Source organism: Saccostrea echinata, unplaced genomic scaffold, assembly GCF_033153115.1.
Source record: "Saccostrea echinata isolate AGI-Se365-2 ecotype Australia unplaced genomic scaffold, CSIRO_AGI_Sech_v1 ptg000008l, whole genome shotgun sequence".
Classification (NCBI taxonomy): domain Eukaryota; kingdom Metazoa; phylum Mollusca; class Bivalvia; order Ostreida; family Ostreidae; genus Saccostrea; species Saccostrea echinata.
In genome coordinates, this window is record NW_026889757.1 from 2475732 (window position 1) to 2487988 (window position 12257).

General features: G+C 32.9%; 1 protein-coding gene across 2 annotated transcripts in view; it reads left to right on the forward strand.

Moving 5' to 3' along the window:
• Window positions 1-12257, forward strand: part of LOC133180927 (nuclear hormone receptor HR96-like) — an 83793-nt gene that overhangs the window by 11895 nt on the left and 59641 nt on the right. Inside the window, exon 1 of one of the 2 annotated variants that reach the window (XM_061315382.1) lies at window positions 3700-3751. The exons of the other annotated variant lie outside the window; for it this stretch is intronic. Coding sequence (XP_061171366.1) covers window positions 3715-3751 — 37 coding nt within the window. The 5' untranslated portion in view covers window positions 3700-3714. Of the gene's footprint in view, window positions 1-3699; window positions 3752-12257 lie in introns of those variants that run through there. 2 annotated transcript variants of the gene reach the window in all.

A 12257-nucleotide genomic window follows, 5' to 3' on the forward strand; every position in this document is an offset into this window, starting at 1 on the left:
TAATTAGTTTTAATAACCAAATCAAGACCTCCTGACCACAAAATCTAATTTTGTTGGAAAGAATGGATAAGTCATAAGTCACACAAGGGAGTTTATCCTAATAGTGAACATTGTCGTGAAAGTACTTATACAGTCAAACCTCATTATCTCAAACTCGATGGGACCAAGGAAAAACTTTGAGGTATCAGGGGATTCAAGATATCAGGGGTAAATATTGAGATATCAGTGTTCAAGATACCGAAGTTCAACTGTATAATTACCAGATGCACAGAATTATGGAACTACATGTAAACTGAAATAGAAACTACTTTAAACAAGGATTAATTATTAGTTGTTTACATGTAAATTGTATATAACAAATTCAAAAAGTTTTTACAGTACATGCATGGTCAAGACTCCTTGATCTGGATTTGTGCTCTGGGGCAAATTGTCTGGATTAATTAAGTGTCCAGATTACTGATGGCTATCTATAATAATTTGTAGATATATAAATCTAATTCTTTTCCCTACAAATTTTGTCCAGAGAAAAGTTCAGGTTATTTTCATCTGAATGACTGGGGCTCAGCTAGATGTGTACTATATCAGGCTCAGCCTTGAAAGAAAAGTGTTTTTTAATATGATTAGGGCATTCCAAGTTTTTCTATGTTTAGCGTCCGCGTGCGTCTTGGTTTTTGACACCACATAGCAGAAAAAACAAACAAAATAAGAAGCCCTAAAATTGATTTTTCTGGTCAAAATCTCTTAAATTCTTTTAATTATATCAATTTCTGTAAATATTTTTCTACAATATATATCATATTATGTTTATTTTAAGCATTTAATACCTTGATTTTGCTAAAGAATAGATCTTTCTTCGAGAAAATTAGATTAATGAAATTAAATGCTTTGAATGACGTCATTTTTAAGACTTAAAGTCTGTGTTTTATTTTTTGGCTTGTGTGTTTTTTGTGAATAGGTAGGTAGGTTTTTGAAAGATGGGTGAATGCTAAACAGAGAAAAAACTTGGAATGGCCTTATAGCCCTATAGGTGCAGAAGCGGGAAAACAGTGGGTTACGCCAAGTGACCCCAGATTGACCCAGCAAAGTGAAATAACTTTTGTAAATGTGAAAGTCATCTATAAAGCAAGTTTGGATGTAAGGATGCCATTGAATTACTGTTATACAAATTTTTTTTAACACTTCCAGTAATTGTAATGCAAAAGTTTGAACAAATAAATGGATTATTTTCAAAATTGATTACTATATACTAAATACCGGTATTTTAGTCTCCGTATCACAATACATGTGCTATTTAAAATCATGATATACCAGTACATCACTAAAATTGTCCATCCCTATACATTACCTTTTTGAAAATCTTCATTTATTTAGTGGGATCTAGCAGGCAAAATGTTTGCATGATTATACAATGTGTATCTAGTCCTCAACAAAATTTATGAAATTCATGTCCCTTGGTCCAAGAGTCTGCCCCTGAGGGTGAGACTACGTTGGTCATAAATTGGAATTTATTATACAGTGTACCTTATCTTCTTAATCCTGAGCATCTCGGATAAGCTGCATGAATAGGATTACACACTCCAAACTGTAAAGATAGGTGGGGCCAAAGTGGCCATAGCTTTAGGTACTCAGGTGACTATCATGGCCAATGGGCCTTTTTGTGAGGAGGGATTGATGAATGTATTTTGTAAAGAGTTGAAGAGGGTTTAATAGTCTTGAAAACTTTTTTTTAATCTATAGTATTTTTATATCTTAAATCAATTATTGTGAATTTGAAATTGATTTGTATCAAATTCAGGTCATCCCACTTTAATGAATGGCACTGAAGGAGAGCTTGAATGGTTGGATTTCATTATTTACAAATGGTACATAGCATTTGATTACTTTAGGAAGAGTCTATAGATACTTGTTAATGATCTGCTGAGACTAGTGTACTGTGCCTAAACAGAGGGAGCTTTTGGTAATTAAAACAAGCATTCAAAGAGTATTGCATAAGCAATACTTGTCCACTACTGGCAAGTATATTCTGGTACCCCTTCAAAGTTAAAATAGCAATAATTCCATAAAAAATCATTGAAAGAGAATGAAAAGCAAAGTTTAAGGTAGACTCACATACCAAAATCAGCTCAACATCAGCAAGCATTTAGGAAAAAAGTGTGGAAAATCAAGTGGGAAATATGCCTGATGCCCTTAAAAAATTTGAAAAAGCCATAATTCAATTAAAAAAAAATGAAGTAGAATGATAAGCAATAAACTCAATCTGTAACTGATTGAGGTACACTCACATACCAAAAATCAGCTTAATATCTGCAAGCGTTTAGAAAAAAAGGTCAGAAAACTAAGTGGGACAGACAGACAAGCAGACAGAGGGACAGATGGATGGACAGATGAAAAGGAAATCTGTAGTCTTTCCAGTTTTAGGGGACTAATAATACAGCACTATGAATGCCAAAAGTGAGGCAACTCCTCAAGAAAACATAGGAGTTATCTTTCTTGTCATTGTCACGGATGACAGAAAGTTGGTGAAAATTGGTACTGTTTAATTTACTTTTGTAGGGTAGAAAAAATATTGATTTTTCTCCCACCTGTTGAACTATTTTCTGATGTTTTTTTTTTCCTGAGAAAATTATGCCTGTGAATAATATTTATAAGGTTTCTCCTCTTAAGAATCTGAAGATAAATAACAATGACTCTCCCCTTCTCTAAATACCCCCTAACCCTCCAAAATGATGCCCCCCTTTTAATAAAAAATAATTTTTCAGGTAATCTATTAGATACATTGATGTATAAATTAAAGTTTAATATCAGTGCTTAAACAATTTTTTTTGAATATTAATGAAATACATGTACTCTCAGACTGGTTTGCAAGAAGTCCTGGTTTTTACCTTTAATTAATTTTGGATTAAAAAGTTATTTAAAAAAGATTTTTTAATTTTACATCATTCTTATTTTTTTTTTTTTTTAATAATCAAGAACTAGGCTGTATTAATACATGATATGAAAAGAACAGAAATTGATTGTTTAATGTTTTATTTCTTTTATTGCAAAGAATTTCCTGTTTGTGAAATTATAATCAATTAATTTGGTTGTTTTGAAGATTTTTTAAAATTATTTCCTTTTGTTTTTCTGACCCTCAGACTTCTGGTCTTAAAGTTGATATGTCGCCATAGTGACACTACCTGCAGGCACTAGACTAGCTTACGTTGATGTACGTTTGCATATTATAATGAAGTGTGAAATCTGGAAATGATCATTATAAAAAAAAAAAATGACAGAAAAATGAATGTCTTGGAAGAAGTATAAAACCCTGACAGAATATTTGATATACATACATCAAGTCTATAACAAGACATAGTGTAGTTGACAAATGAGAGTTGATTGGGTCTTGACATAAAAGGATTATAAAACAATGTATTGATCCAATAGTACTTTTAAGCGAAACGGATGAAAATCTGATTATTCAGAGGAGCTTGATTTGTCAGATGATCCAATCTTGCCTTATTGTTGGAATCGTTACATTTGGGTTTTGCTATAGGCCTAGAATACATTTTTCATGATCTGCTTTTTTTCACACTGAATGACTGAGTGACATAGATATACACTTTACCATTGAGCTTATGTAATGATGTCAGAGGTCTAACTGAAGCACATGTTAGTTAACACTGAATAGATTGTCCTGTGAATCTAGTCTTTAGCAGCAGTATTATACTTAAAAGGATGGAAAAGGAAGATTTCCCAATGGTGTCCCTTATTGGTAAGTTTTAGAATAATGAATGCAATTATATATTTCTTGTCTACCATGCTGCGGTTAAACTTTGCAGACTGATGTATTAATTGTCATCAAAAAAAAAAAATTGTGGTTAATGCATTGTTAAGTTTTATTAAAACAAAGCTAGGGGTTATTTTGATTAATAATAATTATCAGTGCATGATAATTGCTTCTTTTATGTAGCATTTGTGTTTGTCTTTTTGAAAAGATTGGAAATTGTGTTAAATGTACTTTTTAGTGTGTTATTCAATATGGAAAAAAATATTAAAATGGTCATATATAACCATATAAACATTTAGATTTATTTCTGATAGAAAATAGTGTTCTCAGTGATTTTTATTCCCCCCCCCCCCAAAAAAAGGGGGAGGATCACAATATATATGAACAACACTTGGCATCCCTTTCAGTGCTTTTTTGCATAAACATCCAATTTGGTCCATTCAATTTAGTTCATAATTATTAGGGTCTTCCGTCTCCAACGGAAGACCCTTCTATTATTGTATTGTTTCTTTTTCACTTTTATTATTATTATTATTATCATTCCACTTTTTCTTTACAATTTTTGTGCAGAAGATATCTCGCAAACGGTTCAAACGATTTTCATGAAATTTTCAGGGGTAATGCCTTTTGATCTGAAGATGATCCTTTTTTGTTCAAATCCTTAAAATTCACTTCCGGTCGGAAGTTATTGCCCTTTAATCGATTTTCAGATAACCATTTTGTCGAAACAAAAACTAAAAAACGACAAAAGCTAGAGCACTGAAATTTTCAGTGATTATAGACGACATGTTGAAGTTTTGCACCTGGGTTTTCAAATTTTCCGGAAGTACCTAGTATGGAAGCTCGGTAGGGGTCGAAATTTAGGACATGAATCAGGAGTGAATTTTCGAGACATTTTTTATCATATCTCTAAAACTATGGAGATTTTCTAAAAACATATTGAATAGAAATTGTGTAGAATTACAAGATCAAAGATATCAAAGAAAAAGGGCTGACTCATCACATTAGGGGCCGAGAGGGGACGAAAGTCTTTAGTCAATAGCTCTTTAACAATCAATATTTTGTAATGCATTACTGAAGCAAAAATGTTTGACTCAACAATTTACAACTACATATTATAATATTCACATCATATGTTACATAATTAGGGGCCATTAGGGGCCAGAATGCAAAATCTTTGACGCTTTATATTTCAAAATTGGGAAATATTTTGATAAGCAATATTGAACAAAAGATGTTCAAAATAATGTTCTAAACAATATGCAACGTTTCATTTTTCTCTAAACGTCCCAATTAAGGAGTTAAAGGGCTGGCCCCTAAATACTTCTTTTGCTAATATCTCGGAAACGAAAAAGAATTTCTGAATAGTTGTTGAACAAAAAGTGTTCATTAAAATCATAAGAGCTTTAAAGTGGTATGAAGAAAAAGGGGCTGGCCCCTCAAAATAAGGGCCGAGAGGGACCGAAAGTCTTTAATCAATAACTCGTTAACGATCAATATTTTGTAATGCATTACTGAAGCAAAAATGTTAATATAAACGATTTACAACTATATATTATGATATTCACATTATATGTTACATAATTAGGGGTCATAAGGGGCCAAAATGCAAAATCTTTGACGTTATATATCTCAAAAGTGTGAAATATTTTGATATGCAATACTGAACAAAAGATGTTCAAAATAATGTTCTAAACAATATGCAACCTTTTATTTTTTGCTTAACGTCCCCAATAAGGAGTTAAAGGGCCGGCCCCTAAATACTTCTTTTGCTTATATCTCGGAAACGAAAAAGAATTTCTGAATAGTTGTTGAACAAAAAATGTTCAAAATCATAAGAGCTTTAAAGTGATGTGAAGAAAAAGGAACTGGCCCCTCAAAATAGGGGCTGAGAGGGGCCGATAGTCTTTGATGAATAACTCTTTAATGCTCAACATTTTGTAATTCATTACTGAAGCAAACATGTTTATCTCAACAATTTACAACTATATATTATAATATTCACATCATATGTTACATAATTAGGGGCCACAAGGGGCCAGAATGACAAATCTTTGGCACTCTATATCCCGAAATTGGGAAATATTTTGATAAGCAGTGTTAAATAAAAGATGTTCAAAATAAGGTTTTAAACAATATGTAACATTTTCATTTTTGCTAAACGCCCCCATTAAGGAGTTGAAGGGCCAGCCCCTAAATATTTCTTTTGCATATATCTCGGAAGCGAAAAAGAATTTCAGAATAGTTGTTGAACAAAAATGTTCAAAATCATGAGAGCCATAGGAAGATACCACGAAAAAAGGACTGGCCCCTCAAAATAGGGGCCAGGACTGGCCAAAAGTCTTTAATCTATAACTTTTTAATGATCAATATTTTAATACACACTACTGAAGCAAAATTTTCGTCTTAATTTATTTTTATCATTATATTTGAACAAAAATCTCAGTCAAATTCTGATCTCATCTTATCAAAAATCAGACGGAAGACCCACTCGTTGCTCGCAACGAGATCGCATCTAGTTATACTTTCATTTTACCTTCCTCAATTTGAAGTTAAACATCTGCTTCCAACTACGTTTAAACATTGGATTTTAAAGTTAAAATTCTTGGATGCCAAAATGGGGGAGATAAAGCAACGAGGGCTAATGACCCAATCATTGTGCCAAGGTTGGAATTAGCGCCCTATATTTATGTTTCTAGACATTTTACTTATTAAAGCTAATGGGCATCATTATCTTCATAATTGAAAAAAAAAATCAAAAAGTAAGAAGAAATAATATCAAATTTACTTGAAACAACAAGGAACCCATCCTCTGCTATGTGATGCCAAATTCAAGGGCACATTAGCTTCTGTAAAGTGTATGCTGTAACCTTGAATAAATTTTCAAGGTCAAGTTAAAAATGCTTCTGTGTAAAATCCTTGTCCACAGCAATTTTTTCTCATCTTGGCCTTGTGGCTGTCTCTCAGTTGATTCGATACGCAAGGGCATGCTCTACATATGAACAATTTCTAAAATGAGGCAAGCTATTGACAAACAAGTTGATGAAACAAGGATATCAATAGTCTCGAAGTCATCTTTTTGCAGGTTTTTCGGTTGATACAATGACCTTGTCAGCACATTGTTTTTCATACTAATTGTTAGGCCATTATTTATACACTGAACTGTCTACGGATTTTCTGGTTTTTCTTTCCCGATCATGACAAGGAGCACACGGCGAGTGTGACCGGTCCGCAGGGGATGCTCACTCCTCCATGGCACCTGATCCCACCTCTAAATTTTGAGGTCCGTGTTTACTCTGCTCTAAATTTTTATCGTTTCATTGGACTTTTGAGATTGAATACTGTTCATTATCTTCATATTTCATTGCAGTGCAAAATTTCCAACTGATACTCAGCCCTAGTGGTGAACCTAATCAGTGGTCAGTAACTTCAGGATCTGAAGGTTGTGGGTTCAAGCCCCAGCCAAGACTCAACCAAAGTGACAAAAAATAGGTAGCAACTGTTCCTTTGCCAAGCGCTTGGCAATGTGTAGTGAAAGTTGCTGGTCTTTTGGATGAAACCTTAAAAACTGAGGCCCAGTATCACAGTAGGCATTGACATGAGAAATATCCCTCGCTGCTCAATGGCCCTGAGTGCTCATTAAAGGTCTAAATTTGAAGCCCTTCACTGATATATGATGATGTCTCAAAATGAGACAAAATTCTCGACTGCGATGAAAGACAACATACAAGCAATCAATCTTGAACTCAAGATCCAGGTCTATGTTTTGGGGGGGGGGGGGGGGGGTTTAGGAGGTTAGATAAAGATATCTTTTCATTGATTGTTTAGGGCTGATTATGGGCCAAAATTCAGCCAGTGCCAAATAAATGTGTCTGTATTTACTAAATATTTTATAGTCATGAATTTTAGAACAAGTGAGTTTTAAAAATCAGTTTTTTTATTGCATGTTTTTCAGTAAAATTCAGTCGCCCACGTGGCACAGTGGTTAGAGCGTCTGCTCTAGAGTCGCGAAGTAAGGACTTGATCCTTACGTTGTGGGTTCGAATCCCACTGTGGGACATGGAGACCGGTCCCTTGGATGAGACTGTATAAACTGAGGTCCCATGTCGCAGTAGGTGCTGGCACGAAAAAGGTCCATCACTGCTCATCGGCGGTAAGTGCCGAGTATAGGACAAAATTTGCAGCTCTCCACCAGCAAGTGGTGGCATCTCCATATGAGTGACAAATTCTCGAGAGGGACGTTAAACAACAAACAGTCAATCAATCAATCAATAAAATTCACGCATATGTTTTGTTGATCAGCAGTTTTGGAATTTACAGTGTATAGATATTCATACCACTATAATTGTTTTTGAGATCAGATTTTAGATAAACCATACCATTATTTTTTTTAATTTGTTACTGAAATTTTTTTAATGTAATACAAAGACAAAACAATGTTATTTGACATTGCTTCTCATATGTTGACTTGGATTTCTTGAAAATTCTCAATTTAGCTTCAGAGACACTGAAATGCACAAGTCTGAGGGCTTGATCTAGACCAAGTCTTAAAGTACTGAAAAACAATCTGTATTTAGTTTCTTGCTGAAGATATTTACAGTTTGAATTAGCTGTTGCTGTGTACTGGGTGTGGTCAAAGATATTGGTCATTTTTTTTATTTGTCTGTCACCACACCTGGAGATGAACTTCTGATCTATTTTATAGGAATTTTGTTCTACATTGCCCTACATAATCAAGAAATACGTGTGGTGTATGTAGTATAATTATACAAATGTACTTTTCTAATCATAAAATAAGTTTATCACTTAAAATAGAACTAGTTTACTTAATGTAACGAAAAACTTGTACTGATACTTTTTAAACAATAAAGTTCAACATAGGTTTGATTTTAGATAAATTTTCTAGAAAAACTGGAAATTTGGCTTGGACAATTTATTTATTTGTTTTCCTTTTGTTTGTTGTTTTAAAATCATTTTAACTCACATGAGCCAGAGGTTCAAGCTGAGCCAGAGGCTCAAGTGAGTTCTTCTGATCATGTTCTGCTCAGGTGTCTGTCTGTGTGCTATAAACTTTTTTTGACTTCTGCTGAAGAACCACAGGGCCAATTCAATCAAACTTGCTTTAAAGTATCCTTGGTTGAAGGGGAATTCAAGTTTGTTCAAATGGAGGGCCACACCCTCTTCCAAGGGGAGATGAGTAAGAATTGGTAAAAATTTAATGGCATCTTTTAAACCTACTGGGCAGAATTATGAAACCTTTATGGAAGCATCCTCAGGTAGTGTAAATTCAAGTTTCTTGCAGTCATGACTCCCCACCCCCACCCACCCAACACACACAATATATACCGTATAACGGATATTTTCTGCGGTTGTCCAATTTTTGCGGAATTTTGCGGATAGGAAAAATCCGCAAAAATTACAATCGCAAAATATTTCTCAATATTTCTTCAGATATATATTTTATACATGCAAGTATGATAAGTGGTGCGTATGTCCTCGTTAGCGAGAAAATTCGGTTGTCATCGAAATTCGAAGATTTTAGATATCAGGATTTTTCCAAAACATATTGAATTAAAACGTTGCTGTAAATAATATCAATTTAATAAGTTTATACAAACACATCTTTTCTTGTACCTACTTCTTTATTTTATACGGATATACATGTACATGTAAATGACTAAAAGAGATTTCGCAATTAATAGTCCAAACTCCGATAGCTGCAAACAACACATAGTAGCTTTTTTTTTCTTTAACACTTCTTTCAATCTTGTGTTTTATCTGGAGACCATAATTACTGCTTGTTTACACAAAGTGGCTTGATTGTCTCGTGAATTTCACACAATGCAGACGACTGACAGGATTAGTTACGCCTCAATGCACATGGCACCTGTGATTGTACATGGTCAACTTTAGGTTACTTGATTATGCAACTGTTTGTTTGAGCTTAAAATATAAACACCAGATTAATTTTGATGGCAATTAACTATATTATTAAGTGTATTTTTTATAATATGGCTTGGATGCATTAATTATCTATATATTAAAATATTTTAATAGATCGCATAAAACGTTTGTTACAATGTAGAATAAAGATTTTTTTATTGTTGTTTGGGTGGACCGATACTGCAATAATTCATTTCAATTGGGACTCGACATAATTTTACAAAGACTAACTGAAAGATAGTAGTTTAATTAAGCTTAATAGCTTAATACCAGTTCTCATGCAACTTTGATCAATATGTCTCAATGAATTTATAAAATGTAAACATGGCAGCTATCTGATAATTCTTAGAGATTGGTGATCATACCCAGTAAATAATTTTTTGCGGTATAATGCAACCGCAGAAATTGAAAACGCAGAAATTAATTTGCTATCTTTTAGGAGTTAAATCGCAAAAATTTCCAACCACAGAAAATACCCGTTATACGGTAGGTAGAGGACTTAATAGACCAATTAAGTTTATATTGGAATATATAGAAAAAAATCTTTTAAAAACTCTCAAGGACCACTGGGCCACTGAGTTTAAACTGATGTGAATTAAAGCTTCATTACAAGGGTTGTCCCACAAAAACAATATCATTTGTTTCATTAATATAATTATAAAGTTAAAAATTGGCTTATATCATAATCAACATTTTTGTTTAAAAATATAACTCGGATATTTCAATAAAATATCTATATAAATGACATTTTTCTCTCTCATAAATGGTGCAACACTGACAATGTCAAAATATAGCTTGTAGTGTTTGTGAATTTGTTCCGAAATCATGCGTTTAAAATATGAGTTTGATATTCCATTTTATTTTTTTGTTTGTTACCGAGTTATCCATTTAACACCGTCATGCTAAAGTAAAGGAATTCATTCTTTATTAGACAATTTCCTAACCTCGATCATAGCCTAACTGCTCACTAAGGATGGGTATTGCCTAGAGATTTGGCGATGTACTGCGATATTTCTAACTGTATTGCAATATGTATTGCAATATTATCAATGAAAATTAAGATGGTATTCTGTTAATTTCCTTTTACATGTAGAATCTAAATAACTATGATAAACAACCAACAAAAAATATTTTGTTGATTTAATTACTGTTATGCATTGAAATACACCTAATGCAACTTTTGCCTTACTGTTTAGTATGATTGCAAATGATTCTGACAATTTAAACTTTATTTTTATGACGTCGAGCTCTTGGAGCTCGAACGTCATCTAGCAAGCGCCCAGTTGAAATCGCGACCGCAATAGAAAATAGCAATAACTATAAACCAATTTCTTTGAAAACGCTCAAAATGAATAATAGCTTAAAAATAAATTTGCATCTGCAATTAATTCTATTGCAAAACAACAATATTATGTTTTATTCTCACACAAGAAAAACGTGATGGTTGTTGCGGATGAATTTCTACAGAAAGGGTGCGTTGAATGACATGAATAACATTTCAGAACGATAACCGTGTAACATAAACAACACAACAGGAGGTAAAATAATTACAAAATTACATAAACACGAATACTACAAAACTAAAAAGATTGAATCTCTAAATCTTAGCTTTACTTATACAATCTTCTAACCAACTCTATCCTAAAAACCGATGATATTGACCAGAATTGCTGTATTTCTCCATTTCCCAGTATACCGTATACCACGCCCGATCGTAACTCAATCGTAATTGTAACAGAACAGAGTCTTGGTTATAGCAGGGACCTATATACTATATACTAGTATGTATATAGGTCCCTGGTTGTAGTTTAGATGCAATCACTAATACAATGCTTTGACATTGGCAATTAGAAAAAATATTATATAAATTCATGAAATCCTTCATAGTTCTTCAACTGACTGAAAAGAATTTAGCATGAACATGTTCGACGGTGTCTGGTCAATTCGAACCCTGCTCCATTCGGACCATGACATAAGGCCCCAGACTGAAATTGTGATATTTTGTTTAAACTATTTTTTTTATTATGTCTCCTGAGTCACTCACTTGACTTATTGCTATCTTCAAATTCAAAATGATTTTTTGAAATTGTTTTTCTTCTTCGACGTCATTGAAGCCTTTCAGGCTTTTGATTTATTATAGAAATCTAAGTCCAAGCATTTGCTGGTATATAGGTACTACAAAAACATATTGCTATATGATATTTTTTGTCATTGTACTGTAATATACCAGAATACAGAATACCCAGTCCTACATAGTTATATACTATATGGGTGAGCTATGTGGCCTTTTATTTTATCTCTGTTATAGTCAATGTAGTCAAACAATTATCTGGTATCTAGATGAGTGTATTCTTATTGTTTACTTTGGTGTTGGAAAATTCAGTGGGAAAATAACAGTACTTAAAATATGTTATTGCTTTTTTTTGAAATTACATTTAAAGAAAATAATTGTTTTAACTTTTAAATTAATGGATTCAGGGGTATCAAATGATGATTACATGTCAGTTTTACATATGTGAAATTAGACTGAACAATTCTAAATATTCAA